The sequence below is a fragment of the Myodes glareolus genome, chromosome X (assembly GCF_982192425.1).
Source record: "Myodes glareolus chromosome X, mMyoGla1.1, whole genome shotgun sequence".
Classification (NCBI taxonomy): domain Eukaryota; kingdom Metazoa; phylum Chordata; class Mammalia; order Rodentia; family Cricetidae; genus Myodes; species Myodes glareolus.
This window is the reverse complement of record NC_142053.1, coordinates 27,482,719-27,502,724: the sequence shown is the minus strand read 5'-3', so window position 1 is coordinate 27,502,724 and position 20,006 is coordinate 27,482,719. Positions and strand designations below refer to the sequence as shown.

Below are 20,006 nucleotides of genomic sequence, written 5' to 3'. Positions count from 1 at the left end.
TCCATATGCACACCTTGGCACACATGCACAAACGTGTACACACAAGTGCACATATATAAATAAATAAATGTAATTTTAAAATTTGAAAAACAAAATTTCAAAATATTTTTTTTAAAAAGGGCTCTCTCTGTTCCTCTTTGTGTTCATGTATGTACATGTAAATGTGTGCATACATGCATGTGGAGGTCAGAGGATAACATTAGGTGTTGTTCCTCAGGTGCCGCAACTTATTTTATGAGACAGGGTCTTTCACTGGTCTAGAATTTTCCAAGCTGGTTAGGCTGACTTACCAGAGAGAGAGTCACATGGTTCTATGTGTCTCCTCCTATCAGTGCTGTGATTATGATGTGTGCTTTTCTTTTTTACTGTAAAATTTTGAGGTCCTCAAGTTTTCAAGGTATTTGGTTTAAAGAGCAGACCACCAGAGAGAAATAGAGAGAGAAAGAGAGAAACAGGGAGAGAGAGAGGAAGAGAGAGAGAGAGATTGACTATGGCAGATATAAAACACCAAGAACACCTAACGGGAATCAGCAATTCACAAATGGAATAACTCAGAGGTAGTACATAGCATGGGATGTTGATGGAAGCCTATAATCCTGGTACTTAGCAGACAGAGGCAGGGGGCAGAGGCAGAGGTAGGAGGATCACAGTGAGTGTGAAGTTGACCTAGTCACAGAATGAGTGTAAGCCCACCCTCAGCTACAGAGACTCAGTATCAAGGAAACGAACAAAGCGACAAACAGGTAAGCAAACAGAAGTTCAGGTGCAGAGTTCAGGTGCAGCTTGATTTAGTTTACAAAAATATACCATTAATATCTCTGTGCCACACAAGGTTTTTCTGACATAATTAAAATATATGTGTACCATTTGTATCTCTGGTATTATTGTTTAGTTAATACAGTTCATTTTTCTCAAGTCATGGTATTCAAATATTATTTTCTCTCTTAAATTTTAAATGTATTTAGATACTGATTACTGACAAATTTTAAGGTATAAAGCAAAAATGCTAAGGTGAACAGGCAGTAGTGGCGCACACCTTTAATCCCAGCCTTGGGAGGCAGAGGCGGGCAGATCTCTGTGGAGTTAGAGGCCCAGCCTGTTCTACAGAGTGAGTTCCAGGACTGGCTCCATAGCTACTGAGAAACCCGGTCTCAGAAAACCAAGGCAAAATATGCCAAGGTGTTTCATATTTAAACACCTTATTTAAAATTTGAGACATCTTAATTTTTTTAGAAAACTATTGAGGTATTCAGTGGCAAAATTGTCCCTTTACTGCAGTTATACTACTACTCTATCAGAGAGAATCACAAAATGAACATTTAATGAAAAATAAATAATTGCATGAAGGTAGCAAGTTAGCCTTAAAGCAGGCTTAAAGAAAGACCAGACTTGATCTTTGTAGCTGAAGTCATATCTATTTTGTGAATATGACATTTGTTAAGTTATTTGGGTCTGGGTATCTGGGAGATGAACAAGCAGCCTCTGTTTACAAAATGTCTAGGGCATGGATCCACATAAAACCTAAAAAAGCTTTAAAAAATTGGCTTCTAGACCCACAAAAATGGGAGCCAAGCACAGCTCCTTGGTAGTTGCTTTTTTTTTTCCCGGATAGGTTCTGCTTGCTGGTAGCAAGCAGAGACACAGCTCCTTTAAGAAAAGGTTTCCTGACTCAGCATTACCAGCAAAAACTGGTTGGCTTCTTGGTTCATGCTGGCAGCAGGGACAGACAGCTCTGGTTCTTTCAAGAGATCATGAACTTAAATGGGGTTTGTGAGCAGCATGATACTATTTGCTTAAAGGCAACATAGACCCACTGCATCCCTGGAGCTGTGGTGGTGAGCATGGTTCACATAGGTGGTGAACATGCCTCTGCCATGTTGGACTGGGCGGAGCAAACAGGCAGAACTGCGGAATTGGTCCTAACCACACCCACTTAGCATTAAAAAAAAGGTGGGCTCCTGGTCAGAAAATGATTACAGATACACAATAATGATAGATTCAGACAAAAATAAACCTCTGATTGTATCATAGTGTGTTTAAAAATGCATGTAGACTTGGGAGAGAGAAGAGAAAGAGTATAGACAAGAATACAGTCATAGATGAAAAGAGGAAAGACAATAAAATGAGTATTAAAAAGTAATAGAGTTAAAAAATAAGCCACATAAAGATGGAAAATACACAGAGTCTGGATTATGTATATTGTGTTTTCTTCTAATTTTTTGACTGTGGATGGGCTAAGTACAGAAAAACGTTTCATTGTACAAGCTGCTAAGCTAAACCAACATAATTATTTTAAAAGTATCTTAATTTCAAATTTTGAGTCTAAGGTTATGTTATTTTGAAAAAGAGGTTTTGCTTTTGTTTCCACAGAGGATAGGAACCTGTGGGTTCCTTCCAGACTAATGTTGTTTGATGGAAAAAGACCCCTCTGAAAGTCTCTGTGAAGCCTAAAAATACTTTACCCAACAAACAACAGGAAACAGTTGGGAGAAAACAATATACAAATTCCCAAAATGATTGTTTATAAATGTTTATTTTCATTTAAAGAGGGTTGATTATAGATGGTTAAATGATCACAGTCAATCTCTTTCTAAAAAAGGGGGGGATATGATATAAAGATATACACTTTGCATTGTTATGGATCTTCATTTATTGATACAAAATTAAGGTCAATTTTGTTATATGTGTATTTCTACTCTTGTTTAAGGTACTATATTTATACAGCTCATTTAAAAATGTAATATAAAATTAAAAATTACAGATTAATAGATAGTCATTTATAATAGTCAAACTTGTAGTAGGTTAGTTAGGTTTTTCTAGATACACAGAGATATATTTTAGTTAATCTTCAACCTTTCAAAGACATAGAGAATATGGCATTTAAAAGGATTTAAGAACTTAGACTTTTCTCAACAGTGAGACATATCTGCTTCTGGCAGCACCAATTACTTCAGAGAGGCTGAAGGGCATCAAAGAAACTTGTTATGGAATTTGCCTTCAATGTGACAAGGCTAGTCATTTGGGCAAGAAACTATTCTTTCTTGGACTGCTTGGTGGTATGCTATATAAACTGGACACGCAGGACCCACAGAAAAATGACTACTTAACTTGGCTAAAGAAGGTAAGATAGCCCTTCAGGCTTCCTGCTTCATGAAAGAGTCTGCCAGGCATTCTACAGGACACAGAAGAAAGTGACTGACAAACTGGTAATATAGACAAAATAGTCTTCCAAATTCTCTGCTTCGCAGAAAAGTCTGCCAGATACTATGGGCCTATAGGCTGAAGATGGATGCCCCAATGTTCAAAAAAGAACACTTTAAATTCCTCTTTTTAGAACTCAGATTAGTTTATACATAACTTTCACAAAGTTGACAGCCTTCTAGTATAATAAGCATACAAATAAAACATTTTTAAATTCTAATGTTAAAGTCACACAGAATTGATGCTTAATTCAAACAATAATTTCTTACTTTAGACCACGAAAGATCAAGGAGATCAGCAGTATGTCCTTTATATTTGCAAAATGGCCGTTGCCGAAATGGTGCATTTTTGTCATCTGGGTCTTCGTCAGTTCCGCTACATACCTAGTTAGATATAAAACAAACTTTAAAGCTGAGATGTAGTGCTATCAAAACAAAAACTTCTTTTTTTTCCCACCCACCTGTTCTCTCATCAATTTGTATGATGCCCAATTGAAATTTCAAGCCACCCAAAGCAGACTCCCCTGTTTATGCTGATTTACTACTTACCACCTTTCTTTCTCTCCATGCAGTAACAAAGAAGAATTATTTCTGGGGCTATTATACCTTGCTATCATAGTCTTTCTTCTTTCTAAAAGAGCCCTTTCTTTGTCCTTTTTCTAGCATCTATTTCTTCAGGAGAAGTAGGGCCAGCTCAAGGGGTTGAGTCATGACTAGGCTAAACCAATTTAGAATTAGCTTACTCCATTTCCCAAGGATGACTAGTTTAGCCACAGGGTGTGTTCAACAGAGCTCCCTTAAGAGACTTTCCCATTTTTTGCCCTTGAACATTGCTGTATCCATGTGACATTTAATACAGTACTTGTCTTTTTACGACCATAAGGCAGGAACGGTTCAAGATAAAAGAGAGTAAAAAGCAGAAAACTGGTGGCACTCTGTGCCCCTGATGATACTACTGAGATAACCCACCACAAGGAACCTTGCCTCTAGACTCACTTCCTATTTAGCCATTTTTAGTTAGGTTTCTGCTATTTTACAGAGGTGTGTAGAAAATAATGCTATACATGCATGCCAAAATTTAGTTAGTGCATGCTTTGTGTATCCATCATCTGAATGAATCCTAGCAACTCATTGAAATAGATATTAACACTATAAAGACTATTTGTAGGTCCAAATAAACATTTGAAGGTCACAAAGCAACCTGTGTACAAGAGAATCAAGGTAGATTAAAAGTTATCCAACTCTTCTTTTATTGGTCTTTTGAGATAGGGTTCTGTGTACAGCCCTGGTTGTCCTGGAACTTCTCTGTAGACCAGGCTGGCCTCAACTTCACAAAGATCCACCTGCCTCTGCTTCTGGTGTGCTAGGATTAAAGGCAAGTGCCACCAATACCCAGCTGTTATCTAACTCTTCTTTCAACTGATTTAGAGCATGTAGTGTGAAAGAAAATATGGAGCACCAGCTAAGAATTTTATGTTTAGGAAAGAGTGAGTAGGACGAGGATGGAGACAAAAGTTCACAGAACTACCAAGTACAAAGATGAGACCATTTTATGAAGGATCTCAACCTTGTAGTTCAAAAGTCTTGGTGGTATAAAGCCATGGAGAACCAATATAGAATTCTGAAAGGGAAAAAAGTAAATGATCTTACTGGAACTTTCAAAGAAAACTGAGCAATGTCAAAAACTGTTTGGATGAAGCAAATGGAGGCAGGAAGAACAATAACTTAAAGAATGAGTGCTTGGCTTAAAGTACAAGTCTTGAAAGATCTGAGCTGGGTTTCACTTGAAAGTTTCTTCACTGAGGACTAACTTTCATAGTTTAGGACAAGGCTATGCAAGGGAGACAAACAATCTGAGAAGCCCAGAAACCACAACAATAAGTATTCTAAGACTGTAACAGTGGCAATCATATCCTGGCAATAACCAACAACTATAATTGGATTTAAGGCCTACTCAACAGGAGGGAATTCATGCCCGCTATTAGAAACCTAGCTACTACCTGGGACTAGTGAGGTCATGGATCTTAGAAAAGAAGCTACTGCTGCCACTTTACTAAACCAGCATAATTTTTAATTGCATTCTAAATACTTACCCTTATACCTACAGATAAGTGTAACTTACAGCCTTCACCAAAGAAGCTTCTATTTACAATAGCAGAGACCATTATAGAAAATCATAACAGGTCCAAATGCAGAGAAAACTGATCATATGGTGTATAGTCATGATGGCTATACCCACAACACAACTCTTACTTCTAAGACTTAGGAAACCTGGACTTAGTGCCCAGCACAACATAATCCAGGCATGGTAGTGAATGCCTATAACCCCCAAAACTCAGAAGGTGAGGGCAGGAGAATCAGCAGTGCAAGGTCATCTCTTAGCTATATAAAGTATGCAGTGTATAGCAAGTTTGAGGCTAGCGTGGGCTACAAAAAAAATTAAGTCAAAGTTTACCCTCATTATAAACAAAAATTTTAAATGTTGCTGTACAGTGGTGGTATACATCTTTAATCCCAGCACTCAGGAGGCAGAGACAGGCTGATCTATGTGATTTTGAGGCCAGTCTGGTCTACAGAGCTAGTTCTAGGACAGCTAGAGATACACAAAGAAACCTTGTCTCAAAAAAAAAAACCCAAGAAAAAAAATGTTTTAAAATGTTGTCTAAGTGAATGATACACAAATCAGAGAGATAGTTATTAATTGTATTTTACATATGAGAACTTGATGAGTACAAACCAGGTATCCTGATTCTAAAAAAGCCAAAATAATACACTTTGCCCATTTTAGGAAAAGATCAGGTATGGTGTCACGTACCTTTAATCCTAGCACTGGAGAGGCAGGTTGACTCTCCATGATTTCAAGGCCAGCCCTGTTTACACAGCAAGTTTCAGACCAACCAGGGCTACATAGTGAGACTGCCCCCCCCAAAAGAAAAGAATTTATTTATGTTAAAAAAAAAGACTTAGGAAACATTGAGGAAGAAGGAGCAGAAAGATTTTAAGAGCCAGAGGACCAGGATATCTGATGTGAGATTGTGTCTCCTAAAAATGACAGAGACGCTTCATTCATGATACCTCTACTTTATGGCTCCCTAAACAAGATGTGAAAAAAGACAACACCAAAAGACAAGCAATGAGGAAGTGGGAAATGTCATGGGACCCTACCACAGGACAAAGAACTATAGGCAACTAATAGATAATGACTGAGGGAGAAATAGTCTTCTCTCAAGGGATAAGCCCCCTTAACCGCTTATACAATAACAAGTGTTCAACACTGAATTCATGTAGACATAAGCAACACTAACCATACTCAGTAGGTTATATTAATTTATTTACCTGTGTGCATATATAAGAGAGGGAGGGGGAGGGAGGGAACATAGGAGGGACAGAGGAGAGAAAACAAAAAGAGGCCAGGAATTTGAAAGGAAGCAATGTGTGTGCGTGTGTGGGGGGGAGAAGGAAAAGGAATGGGGGTTAAATAATGCAATTACATTTTAATAATAAAATCATCAAAGTAATAAAATGTAGAGAAAACGAGAGCTTGAACTAGAACAGTAGCCATGGGGTAGAAAAATGCGATGACATTATTTGTCTATACTGGATTGTGATTGTGAGTGCTACGGATGGAATCCAGGGTCCCATGAATGCTGGACAAGGGTTCTTTTTTTTACTTCTTTTTTAATATATTTTTTATATTTTTTCTTTTATTATTATCATTATTATTAAAAAATTTTCACCTCCTCCCTATCTCCCATTTTCTCCCCCTTCTCCCCACCCCCTTTCCCCTCCCTCTTCAGTCCAAAGAGCAGTCAGGGTGCCCTGCCCTGTGGGAAGTTCAAGGTCCTCCCCCCTCCATCCAGGTACAGGAAGGTGTGCATCCAAACAGATTAGGCTCCCACAAAGCCAGTCCATGCAGTAGGATCAAAACCCAGTGCCACTGTCCTTGGCTTCTCAGTCAGCCCTCATTGTCCGCCACGTTCAGAGAGTTCGGTTTGATCCCATGCTTTTTCAGTCCCAGTCCAGCTGGTCTTGGTTCTTAATACTAGACTATAACTCCAGCCCTACAGAGATCCTTAAAAGTTTATAAAAACATCTTCACAGGAACCATGCAGGCAAACCAGAACATTGACCTCTGAGCTTTTTACCAACCACTACTAGATAACAACTTCTTCCCCAAATTTTACTACCAGACTAGTGAGCCCCGATAAAAGATATAACTAACATTAATAGTCTCGCCCTATTACATAAAAGTCAAATTCTTGCTTAATAACTATTTATTTTTCATTAACTTCTAAGCACATTTCCCCTAACAGTGATTCCAGGTCACTTTAATTTTTTTAAACAGATTTGTTTTATTTTACGTATATGAGTGTTTTGCCTACATACATGTATGATGTATGTGTATGTATGTGTATGTATGTATGTATGTGTGTATGTATGTATACCAAGTGAATGCCTGATGCCTTGGCGGCCAGAAGAGGGTGTTAGGTCCCATGGCACTGGAGTCTGAATGGTTGTAAGCCACTGTGCCAGTGGAGAAAACTGAATCTAGGTCCTCTATAAGAGTGACAAGTATTCCTAACCATCTGCCTAGGCCCCTGCCCCCTAATCACCACCAGATCTCATTTTTTAAACAAGCATTTTCTTCTCACTGACTTTTGCACTCTACCTCCAGTCCTCAGGTCTCTCAATATTTTTAATAAACTTTTTTTTGGTTCTTCTGTGTAGCCTTGGCTGTCCTGGAACTCACTCTGTAGACCAGGATGGACTCAAACTCATATCTGCCTGCCTCTGCCTCCCGAGTGCTGGGATTAAAGGTTAAAGGTATGTGCCACCACACCAGCTCTATTTTTAATCACTTTATGCATGAGAAAAACTTTCATGATGTGAAACTTTCTATTTGTGGCATCATATTGGTGCTTAAAATGTTTTAGTTTTCAGATTAGGTATGTTCGATTGGTTTCTAGATTAATGGAAAATGACTTTTTGGGCTGCAGTGATGTTTCAGAGGTTAAGAGCACTGGCGACCCTTCCACAGGATCCAGGTTTGACTTTCAGCATTCACATATTCTTGTAATAGTCTATACACATACCTCGGTTACTTAATTCTCCCCCTTGTTCATTGGCTCCAGTTACCCAGGCCTGGATGCTATTTCTTGAACACAGTAGAACTGCCTTACAGTTATTATTATATTCACTTCTAGGTATAAATAGAATCACTTCCTTACCACTTTCAGATTTTGCACAAATGACAAGCCAGGTGGTGGGGCATGCCTTTAATCCCAGCACTAGGGAGGCAGAGGCAGGTGGATCTCTGGTCTACAAAGTATGTTGCAGTTACACAGAGAAATCCTTTCTCAAAAACAAAAGAATAAATTTGGACTCTTATTTTATGTCATTCATAAAAATCAATTAAAAATGGATTAAAGAATTGACTGTAAAGCCTACACAGTAAAACTCCTGGAAACACAAGGAAAACTTTTCTCGGCCTTGGATCTGGCAATGATTTATTAGCTATGCTGCCAAAAAATCTGCAAAAGGTAAATGAGACCTGGGAGAGTGCAGTCGCTCTCCTCTATTCTCAGTTTTGCATTCTGTAATTTCGGTTATTTACTTCAACTCTTTCAAGAGACAGACAGAACATTCATGTCATTTTATTAGAGAATAGTACTACAACTGTTCTGTTTCCTTATAATGTCTTATTACATCTTTTATATCCACATTTATAAATTAAACTCCTTCATAGGTCTACACATAAAGGAAAACATTGCATGTGTATGGTTTTGTTATACCCAACAGTTTTAAGTATCCACTGAAAGTTTTAGACCACCTCTCCCAAAAAGAGGCATCAAAATCAAAAGCATTTTGGAGAAGTAAATCCCAATAGCTACAGATGGGTGGATCCCTATGAGCTCAAGGCCAGCTTGACCTACAAAGCAAGGACCAGGACAGCCAGGCCTAAAAAACTGTCTTGAAAACCAAAAAAGAAAACAACCAACCACATGAAAGAGCAGCTATAGAAATAGAGGAAACTATGTGTCATCCAAATATCAAATAAAGTTTTATATGCAAATATATAAGGAACTCTACAACTGGACAGTAAAAATGCTAAATTAAAATCAAATCAGGTAATTCTATTATAAATGGTCCAAAGGTTCAATATGGCTCAGAGTTAGAGCAGTTTCCTAGCGTGCAGAAAATCCCAAGTACCACTCCCAGCATACATGCGCATGTGCAAGTACACACACACACACACACACACACACACACACACACACACACACGAGAGAGAGAGAGAGAGAGAGAGAGAGAGAGAGAGAGAGAAAAGAAAAAAAAAACAGTTCAAGGACTTGACAGGCATGCTCCAAAGAAAATATTTGAACGGAGAACAGGTATACACAAGGGCATTGAACATCATTAACCATTAGAGTGATTTGATTGGTACCATTGCAAGTAAAAAAAAATGCTATGATGTATTTCCCTACAGTTGTCATAATGACTATCATAAAAGAATACAGCTACAAACCCTGCAATCTACAATGGTGACCTGCCTTCATGATCAGATGGTGCAATAAAGGCACAAATGTAGCAGGAGTAGCCAATCTGACTGAGTCTCACCCAATATAAAAAAAAAACATTTAAGGGCAGGCCCCATGACCAGAAGTAGACAGCCAATACAAAATGAACTCAATGGTACTTTTGGAATTTTTTGTCTTACATTTTTTTTTACATTACTAGTCTTTTGTTTATATACTGTGGTTTCTGGTTCAGTGTTCTTATAGTTTTTGTTTGTGTCTATATGTGTTTCTTATGCTTTTAAAAATTCTTTTTTTTAAAAAAATCACCTGTTTGGTTTCTAAAGAGAGAGGGGGGGAGGGGCATATAGAGTTGGATGGGGGGTAGGAAGGATCTGAGAGGCATTGAGGGAGGGGAAACTGTTATCAGAATATATTATATGAAAATACTATCATAAAGGCTGACAAGAATTTGGAGGGATATGTAACTCTAGGCACTGCTGGTGGGAATGTTGATCGGTTCAGTCACCAGGAATGGCGGTATGGAGATTTCTCAGAAAATTAAAAATAGAGCTCCTACATGATTCATTAATCTCATTTCCTGGTGTATATCCAGAGGAATTAAAGTCGGAATCTAAAAGATTTGCACTATCATGTTCACTGCAGCCAATGACAGAGGAATAGATAAAGTAAATGTGGCTTATACACATCATGGAATACTATTTATCCTAAAAGAAAAATGCTGCCATTCATGATAACAAGAATGAGCTTAGAAGATAATTAAAATAAGCTATACACATAAGGGTAAATACTATATTGTTGTCACATAAACGATTAACGTAACATAACATAGTTCCATTCACAGAAGCAGAATATGGGGGCTGCCAGAGATCAGGGGAAAGATGAAGCAGATATTATTACTCAAAGCATATAAAGTTTCAGTTATACAAAATTAGTAAGTACTAGAGAGCACAGAACAATGATTAAAGTTAATAATACTATATTATAGACTTAAAATTAAAACTAATAGTTCAAAAATTATTATCATAAAAATTAATTAAATTAATTAATTTAATTAATATTAAAAATAAGGGGAATGAAAAAACAATTGGAGTCGATGGGTAGATTATTGGCATTCACTGTGTTTATGCTTCCATAGTTGTACATTTATTGCCAAACTCATCAAATTATGTATGTTAAGCATATATAGCCTTTTACATGTCATAACACAACAAAGTATCTATAAAACTTTTTATTACATTTGTTATTTGTGTATGTATATGAGCACATGCAAGTCAGAGTACAACTCATAAAAGTTCCTTCTCTCTTTCTATTATGTGGATTCTGGGAATCCAATGCAGGTCACAGGTTTAGTGGCAAGCACCTTTACCTATTGATGGTCCTCAATAATATATTGTATAAAATTCTATTCTTTCATTTAATCTTCATAACATAGCTTTGTCTTCTTTCTTTGTTTACTATTTCTCCAGTTATTTAAATAATGATTAATATGTTGTAGGAACTCAATAATAAATATTTTTGGACTGAATGAAGACAAGTACCAGATATCAAAATAGCAACTAGTGTAGCATAATTCTTAAGAGCAAAGGTTATAGAGGTAGAGGTGGAGACCAATTCTGATGTTGTATTGATCAACTGTGAAACTGTTACTTAGTATTTCAAAGTTTTCTTTTTCTTTATCTATAAATTAGAGATATTAATAGTACTAAAGTATAGATTTATAAAATGTTATACACATAAATGTCACAAAAATTTCTCAATTCCTTCTAGCTCTCTTTATTCAAAGTTTTAGATTCTGATCTATGCCTCCCCATATTTCAATGATCTATTCCCCTCCAAAATTTTAAGTAACCGTTAAGTGTTATTAATACTCATTGACATTCTATCAATTAAGTATACTAAACAAAAATTTACCCAAGAAAAACATTAGTTTCTAGGTTAAAAAACAAGCATCCTTACAATTTATAACATTAAGAAGAAACTTACACTCTTGTCCAACTGCGGATTCTTAGAATAACCCAGAAGGCTAAAAGTCCATGCTAAAGCCAACACTGTAAGTTTTTAAACATTTAGACAGCAGGGCAAGCTACTTTTGGGAATCACTTACACTTCCTGAGCTACTTTTGGGAATCAAGAGACACATCTTAGGAGTCATAGTTCTAGGTTTGGGAACACTGCTAGGGAGTAGACGAGTGGCCTTGGCTCATCAGTGTCTGTCCAACTGTACAGAAGATTCTTTATGCTCTTCATCACATGATGATACAGCATGTGAAAGCACTTCAAAAGGGCTAAGACACCCGCCCATGAGCCAGACCAAATGCATAGGAAAATGATCTATACTGTGCTTACTGTGCTCCACTGTATCTAATTAGGTTCAAAAATAATTCCAGACAACAACCCCAAAAGACATGAGACAGAAACCTCTCTCAGCTGTTTTGAGAAAGAATGAGAGAAGTCAAAGCAATCTCAAACGACCTTTTCCTGAAAATGACAGACTACTCAATTGTTTCAGAAGAAAACAATTAAATAGTATAAGACAAATGGCTAACTTTTCTATTAAAGAAGTGTAATAGTTCTCATTTATAATGTTTTATACTCCATTAGCACTGTAATTACACTTAGAGATCGGGGTGGGGAGGTTAGACAGAAGTAGTTATGAATCTATAAGCTGCTAAACATATACAAGACAGTCTTAGGCAGTATAGTTTGTCTTTCAAAAGCAATAAATACTTAGAGGCTTTATAGTAAATTAAACTAATAAATAAACAAACCCTTCCCCCCAAAGCAAAACAGTTAAAATTGTCACTATGCCTTAGTGAGTGAAGGTTTTAGAGAAAAAGTGGCCCATGTAGAATGAGCATAGTTTGAATGGAAAGAAGGGAGTCTAGAAGCATTCAGATAAGGGAAAAATTTAGAATAAAAGCACAGAAGCAGGATTTCAGTGCTGACTGCACACCTACTACAGTCAGCATGGAATAAGATGTCATTAGTTCAAAGCCTAAACAGAAGAAAGTATGGTAAGCAATATATAAAAACTATACATGACATATTATCAAAGCACACTGAGTAATAATTCTGCCTGCTGGATTTAGGGAAACTAATAAGAGAACATAAGCCATTTAAGCTTAATTCAGATAGGGTATTCTGGACAAAGTCAATACATGGGAAAAGATATCATTGTGAAAGAATATTTAGGACAGATCAGCATGGGAAGTTAGAACTTGCAGACACCAGAATATTAGAACTGAGTTAGAAAGGCAATATGATGCAATATTAAGAAGTATCTTTTTCCTGGAGGCAATAAAAAGACATCAGAAGAATTTAACTATAATTAAACTATAAAATTAATATTTTTAAAAATATTAAACCTGGATTAAAGTAAAGCGATTATGTTTTATTTAAGTATGCATCATTAGGTTGGTATCTTGAATACGATTATTCACCATTTGACAATCCTGAAACTTGATGATTTTTCACTTGGGAATATAAATAGAAGAAACACTTGTAATATTATGTGTTAATTTTAATTAAACACCTTGACAAAATTTATAGTAGAAAAATACTTTAGGGCATAAAATAAATCATAGAATTTAACAAAAGTAACCATAAAACTTGAACATACCCCTGTGTCTGTGTCAGACTTTGATGAACTTAGACTTTCCTGAGATGGTGACGGTGACACACGGCCTAAAAGTAGCATAGTAATTGTTAAAAAACCTTATATGTAAATAAGCTAATCTATCAACAAAAATATTCTGAAATAATAATAGTCATAAAATAGAATACCCCAGAAAAACACATTTTCTAAATGTGAACTATAACCACACAAGCACCTACATTTTGTCTTTATCATTTTTTATCAATTTTAATTAAACAGCTTAAACAGTTCCCTAAATTAGTAAACAAAATATCATCTAATCTTCGTTATTCATAGTGAAAACATTTTTACTAATTACAAAAAGTAGCAAGGGGAAACAGCAAAAGACCAATAAAAGGTCTGAGCCTAGATTAGGCTTCAAAGGTCTTTTTGCCTTAAGTAGAACAAAAAATGTCCATGTACAACAAGAAAAGCTCACTCACTCTACAAGTAACCCATTTTAACTTTGTCTGGTTACATCATCATCTTCAATTATGTATTATGACATACATTAAGGAAATTCACAAAGGTTTTCTAAAGAATATAGGGTCCCCCAGGACTGGTGGCACAGCCCCATTAACTTAGATACTCATGAGGTTGAGGCAAGATCTTACATTCAAAGCCTGCCTGAGCTATAAAGAGAGTCAAGGCCAAACTGGGCAACACAGTGAGATATTGTAATTTCTTAGAGTGAGAGACAGATTGTATAGAGATTAATCATAGATGCCTGGTATACTGTGTTCTTTAAATTGGTATTGCACTCTATATTCTCACCAATGGTTAACTCTATTTTCTTTTCTCCCATTTCTTAATTTCTTATTTTCAAACTTAGATGATTAGGAAAGAGATGATTTGTGGATAAAAGTTAGTTAGTTACATTAAAAATTATAAGAAAGTTGGGCCGCGGTGGTAGCTCACACCTTTAATTCCAGCACTTGGGAGGTAGAGGCAGGCGGATCTCTGGGAGTTTGAAGCCAACCTGATCTACAAGAGCTAGTTCCAGGACAGCTAGGACTGTTACACTGTTACACAGAGAAACCATGTCTCAAAAAACCAAAAAAAAAGTATAAGAAAGTTAGCTCATACAATTAGAGTCCCTACTTAATAAATTTTTCATACATTCTTAAAACATCACATAACAAGAATATTTTATTTAGTGAAAGTGTTTACATATATTCATAATATTCTGAGGTCAGTTTTTCATATATCCATTGATTTCATATATTCACAAACTTAATTATTCTTCATGGCTTAATTTTCTTTATCTTTCTTTACTTAGTGGGTATATGTAGCATTTTTTATTATTTCTCCAGCTTAATTCAATCTTTCATTTTAATTTAGGATAGAAGTGAAGGTTGCCGGGGGAAACCAAGTAATTTCTAAGTGTTTGATAAAATTACATATTTACATGAGAAGGTATAAATCAAAAGGTATGTGGTATTCTTTTCATTAGGTCTAGAGATTTTTGCTATTGCTGTTTACCTTATTTTTATTTAGTTTTGAAACAGTCTTGCTATATAAGCCAAATAAGCCTTAAATTCTTGACCATCTTGCAAAGAGTCAAAATTATAGGTGTACAACACCATATGATGTAAATCCTACAAACCACTGACCAGTTAAAGAGAGCAATGCAGTTGAATATTCCTTATCAGATTTTGGAACTTGTTGGATTTTTAAATAATTGCATGGCATCCCTAATCTGAAAACATGAAACCTGAAATTCTCTAAAATTAGAAAACTTTGAGCACTTTCCCAATATTTCATGAGTTTCAGATTACAAAGCATTTTTAGTTTGAGAACTGAGGATGCTCAACAAATACTATACCTAAAATGCCAAAAAACCCCAGATTTATTTAGATATTTAAAGAAATGAAAAATACCTTCAGTATTATATTTCATTCGCATATTGTTGAAATAGTCAAAAGCATTTTTTAAAGCCCATATCCTCACTATATTGTCTTGTCCAGCTGAGGCAAGTAATCGGCCACAGTGAGAAAATTTCATTGTCCAAACAGCTCCCTATGAAAACAGAAGGTTCAAAATGACTTTACAAGCTTAAGAGACATTCCATTAACCCAACCTTTAAAGCTCACCACATTATACATAGTAAGATAACACTAACTTTCCTAACATGTATTCTAGCCACTTGTGCAATAGTGCTATCACAAAGGGAAGCTTTCAGAAGAAAGGTCTGTTAGGACCATTAACATTTACTATAGTTTAACCTAACAAATTTAAAACCCCAAACTATGTTCACATATTAATAAAAATGAGGGGTATTTTTAGTTGCATATATGCATGTGTGTGTGTGGACGTAAGTGTAGAGGTCAGAGGGCAACCTCAGGTGCCATTTATGAGAGTCCCTATGTAACTAGAAGCACAAACCACAGTTTGGAAACTTCAGACCCTTAGCAGGACTGAAAAGAATAACGTCTAGCCTACCTTAGCTGCCCATAGCATAGTGCTCATATCATGAGACACTTCAAAGGACCTAAATAGTTTGGTCTTCTTCTGCTTTTCTCTCTACAGTCCATGACTAGACTCTCTATAGAAACTGAAATCATTGGATATGTATATGATCAGAAAAGTGTTAAAGAACAGGAGTCTTTAGTAGGAAGGGCCAAATCCTATTCAACAAATAAGGTTTATAACACAGACTTGGGTATATTAAAAGCATTACCTGCCTATGGATTCTTTATCTAAGTTAGAAGCAAGTTAATTTACTTAAATAGCATTCATTTCTATAAAAGTCAAATACAGTAAAAAAGTCATTTGGATTATTATTATTTTTTGTTTTGTTTTGTCTTGTTTTTTGAGACAGGGTTTCTCTGTGTAGTCCTAGCTATCCTGGAACTAGCTCTTGTAGATCAGGCTGGCCTCAAACTCATAGAGATCCACCTGCCTCTGCCTCTTGAGTGCTGGGATTAAAGGCATGCGCCACCACTGCCCAGCGGGGCTTTCTACTTAAGCAGGAAATAATGGTGGACTCAATATAGTATAAAAAATTTTAGTAAGTTCCAAAATGAAACCACTGTAAAAATTAAAACATTGATGCATAGTTTAATAGCATTTAATTTCAATGTGGCCACTGCTTATAGTCACTTTGTAGTTAGGGCAACACAGGCTTTATTTGATTCCTTGATCAAGGGCACAGCCTAGTTTACCTATGTTTGAGTTTAACTGCTATAGTCCTTAGGTTCCTAGATTTGTAGACACTATTTGCATACAAATCTGAGGATTTTCGTCTACATTGTTAGGCTTGAATTTTTTTCTTTGCAGTATTAGGGATCAGAGCAGAGCCTCATGTAAATGAAGGAAACACTCTACCACAAAGCCACATCCCCAGTATGGTACTTTTGAAATCTTAAAGAATGTAAATCTCTAACTATCTCTAGCTTGGCTGAATATTTTACTATGGAAAACACAGTAGGATTCTGAATACTTTTTACCAAAGTGCTAGGGATTGAAAGCAGGGCTTTATGTATGCTATTCAAATGCTCTAAGTATTCATATTTATTTAAATTGTGGTTGAAAATATTTAACATGTTTTTACAAGTGACAGACTATTTTCTAATTTAAGTGCTACAAAGGTTGGTCTCTCTGCATAGTTTTCTCAATAATACAGCCTAGAGATTATTTATTGCAAACCTTTCGTATTTTGAGATTGGGTTGCTCTAAGTAGCACAGGCTGACCTTGATCTTATCATCCTCCTGCCTCAGCCTTCTGTGTGCCGGGATTATAGGCCCAAGAACTACATTCAGCCTAAAACATTACTTCTTAAACAATATTCAGAGACAAACACTGCATTATCTATTAATTTAAATAAATGAATATAGTGTTCTAAATTAGCAAAAGTATATACATTGGTAAAAATAAATTAAATAGAAGCCTCAAAAAATACGCTAGCAGTCATGAAAAATGAAATGGTTGCTTACCATATGTTCACCACTAAGATCTTGCACCACTTTGATCTGATCAAAATCATAAGGTCCTTTGAAACCATGTGCTGCCTTGAATTTAACTGGCCTTGTATATGGCATTCCTTCATCATCACTTGATGAAGGGTCATCTTGATCAGTATGAAACACTGAAAAGGAACAAAATTCAATGGTTAATATATATATATATATATAGTTACAATTATATTTTCAAATATATTGATCATCAAGTATACTTTTAGTAAATAGAGAAGCAAAATTTGTCTATTACTATATATCATAGTGGTTGAGAAAATGGAGACTGATGTTACATTGGTTGAATTTATATTCATCTGTTACTTATAATATGCATGACCGTGGGGAAGTTACTCAACCTTTCTATACCTCTCAGTTTTCTCACCTATAAAATGAGGATAATGACGATACTCACTTCATTGAGTTATGAGATTAAATTAATTAAAATGTAGGTTAATTCTAAGAAGATTATCTGGTATTGTGTGAGTACTAAGTGCACTTATTAATAACAACAAATGAGTAGAATAATAAAGGCACAGTGGGCTATGGTCTCTTCAAATTAAGAAAATCTCTTTTTACCTTATTTATTGTGTGCACATGTGCATGCTATGGGGTGCATATGGAGTCAGTTCTGTCCTTCTATTACACAGATTACAGGAATTGAACTCTGGTTGTAGGGCTTGGCAGCAAGCTCCTTTACCCATGCACATGCCACGGCACAAGAGTAGAGATCAGAGGACTTTTTTTTTTGAGAGTGGTTCTAGCCTTATGCCTTCTTTGAAGCAGGATTTCTAATGTTTTCCTCTGCTGCTGTGCTACATGCTGCAGACTAGTTGGCTTGTCACCTTGAGGAAAATTCTCTCTCTATCTTCTATGTCATCAAAAAATGTTGGCATGACAGACACATACTATAGCATCTAGCTTCTAACTGAGTTCCAAAGAACTCCATTGGGCTTGTATGAAATAATTATCTGGTCCCAAGTTTACCTCATTAAAAAATAGCTTTAAAAGTATATTTATTTTTATGGGTATGAGTGTTTTGCCTCCACGAATGTCTATGTACTATGTGTGTGCCTGGTGCCCATGGAGGCCAGAAGTTGGTGTCAGATCCCCTGAAACTAGAGTTACAGACAGTTCTAGTTTGCCATGAGAGTACTGGGAAATTAAAGATGGATTCTCTGGTGCTCTTAACGACTAAGCCATTTTTCCAACCCTTTAAAAATATTTTTAAAAGCCAATAAGTATTAGCGAATCAATCCCACACCAGTTATGTTTTAAGGGGTTATTTATTTTGGGGGGTAAAACTTATATACACCATAAACCGTCGGGAAGGGAGCCTAGTCGCTGGAGCAGGAGCCGGGAGTAGCAGCCGAGACCGAGCACCGGAACCAAGAGCCGGAACCAAGAGCCGGAACCAAGAGGCCTATTCCGGATATGTTTCTCTTTTTAAAAGAGAAATATACCACGCCCCAGTGGGCTGGTATTTCAGCAGCTATTGGCTGCCAGAGCGGAAGTCGCTCCCCGCTGCACTGTGGGCTCCTGCTTCAGTGATTATTGGTTGAGGCAGCGGAAGTTACTCCCACAACAAATAAGTCTGACAAAATCAATTTACACTTAATCATTGTACCATAAATCTTCAAGGTTGTTATAATCACAAAATACTGAACCAATTCATACTTAAAAGTATACATTTATCTTTCTTCATATTTATAAAATTAAGGGAGACACTTCTGATTTATTGAAATACTAAGATATTGGCTATAAAAGTTTATTATGTTCATTGATATAGAGTGCCTTTTATAAATGATGAGCTAAATTTAGAAAATACACATTAATGGAGTATTCAGTTGCAATATCCTCATGTTACTGACCTTCATCTCTTACACTTTTAACCTTATTTATAGCACGTTCACCATATTCCTCAGCAAGATGCTTTGCTCTCTTTACTGATTTTCCAAGGAATTTCTTTAGTTGAGTCCTGAAGAAAAATACACAAAAATGTAGTGACACAATTGTGCAAGGTAAACTATCCACAAACTTAAGATGTATCTTTTAAAACATTAAATGTAGGTATTCAAGTTCTTGGATTCCTTTTTTTAAAATTTACTTGATTTGTGTACATTTGGTGTTTTGCCTGTAGGTATGTCTATGAGTTATAGACAGCTGTGAGCCGCCATGTGGGTTCTAGGAATTGAACCTGAGTCCTCTGAAAGATCAGCCAGTGCTCTTAATCACTGAGCCATCTCTCCAGCCCCATCAGATTGCTTGTTTTATGGAATGAACATATTCAAGTCAATATCCTTCAAAAATATATGAATAAAATTTCTCCCAATTAACAGTTTATTCTCTAAAGCCTGACTGGCAATAGTGGGCTGGGGAAGAGCATGTTTAAGCAGATCTATGGGCCCTATCCCCAGATAATTTGATTTGGAGAGTTCCTGGTGAAGCTATAAACATGCAGTTAAATAATTTTGAAAAAACTACTTTAAAGACTTATCTCTAAGAATGCATTTTACCAATAAAAAGGAAGGGTTAAAGAAAGTCATTGATCTACAAAATAGAATACCTGGGAAGCTTAAGAGGACCTACTGTGTTTTCTCTTTCATCTGGGTATTCACAACAATAAAATTAGGCTGAGCTTTTCAATAGATACCCCCAAATACAAAGTTACACAAGCAT

At 36.1% G+C, this 20,006-nt stretch overlaps 1 protein-coding gene across 3 annotated transcripts in view; it reads right to left on the bottom strand.

The window, feature by feature from the left end:
- Wdr44 (WD repeat domain 44) overlaps nucleotides 1–20,006 on the bottom strand; it is a 112,052-nt gene that overhangs the window by 19,413 nt on the left and 72,633 nt on the right. For all 3 annotated transcript variants that reach the window (XM_048450381.3, XM_048450380.3, XM_048450379.3), the window contains 5 exons: nucleotides 19,199–19,305; nucleotides 17,310–17,461; nucleotides 15,254–15,392; nucleotides 13,359–13,423; nucleotides 3,471–3,584 (listed from right to left, as the gene is read on the bottom strand). In XM_048450381.3, coding sequence (XP_048306338.2) covers nucleotides 3,471–3,584; nucleotides 13,359–13,423; nucleotides 15,254–15,392; nucleotides 17,310–17,461; nucleotides 19,199–19,305 — 577 coding nt within the window. The remainder of the gene's footprint in view (nucleotides 1–3,470; nucleotides 3,585–13,358; nucleotides 13,424–15,253; nucleotides 15,393–17,309; nucleotides 17,462–19,198; nucleotides 19,306–20,006) is intronic.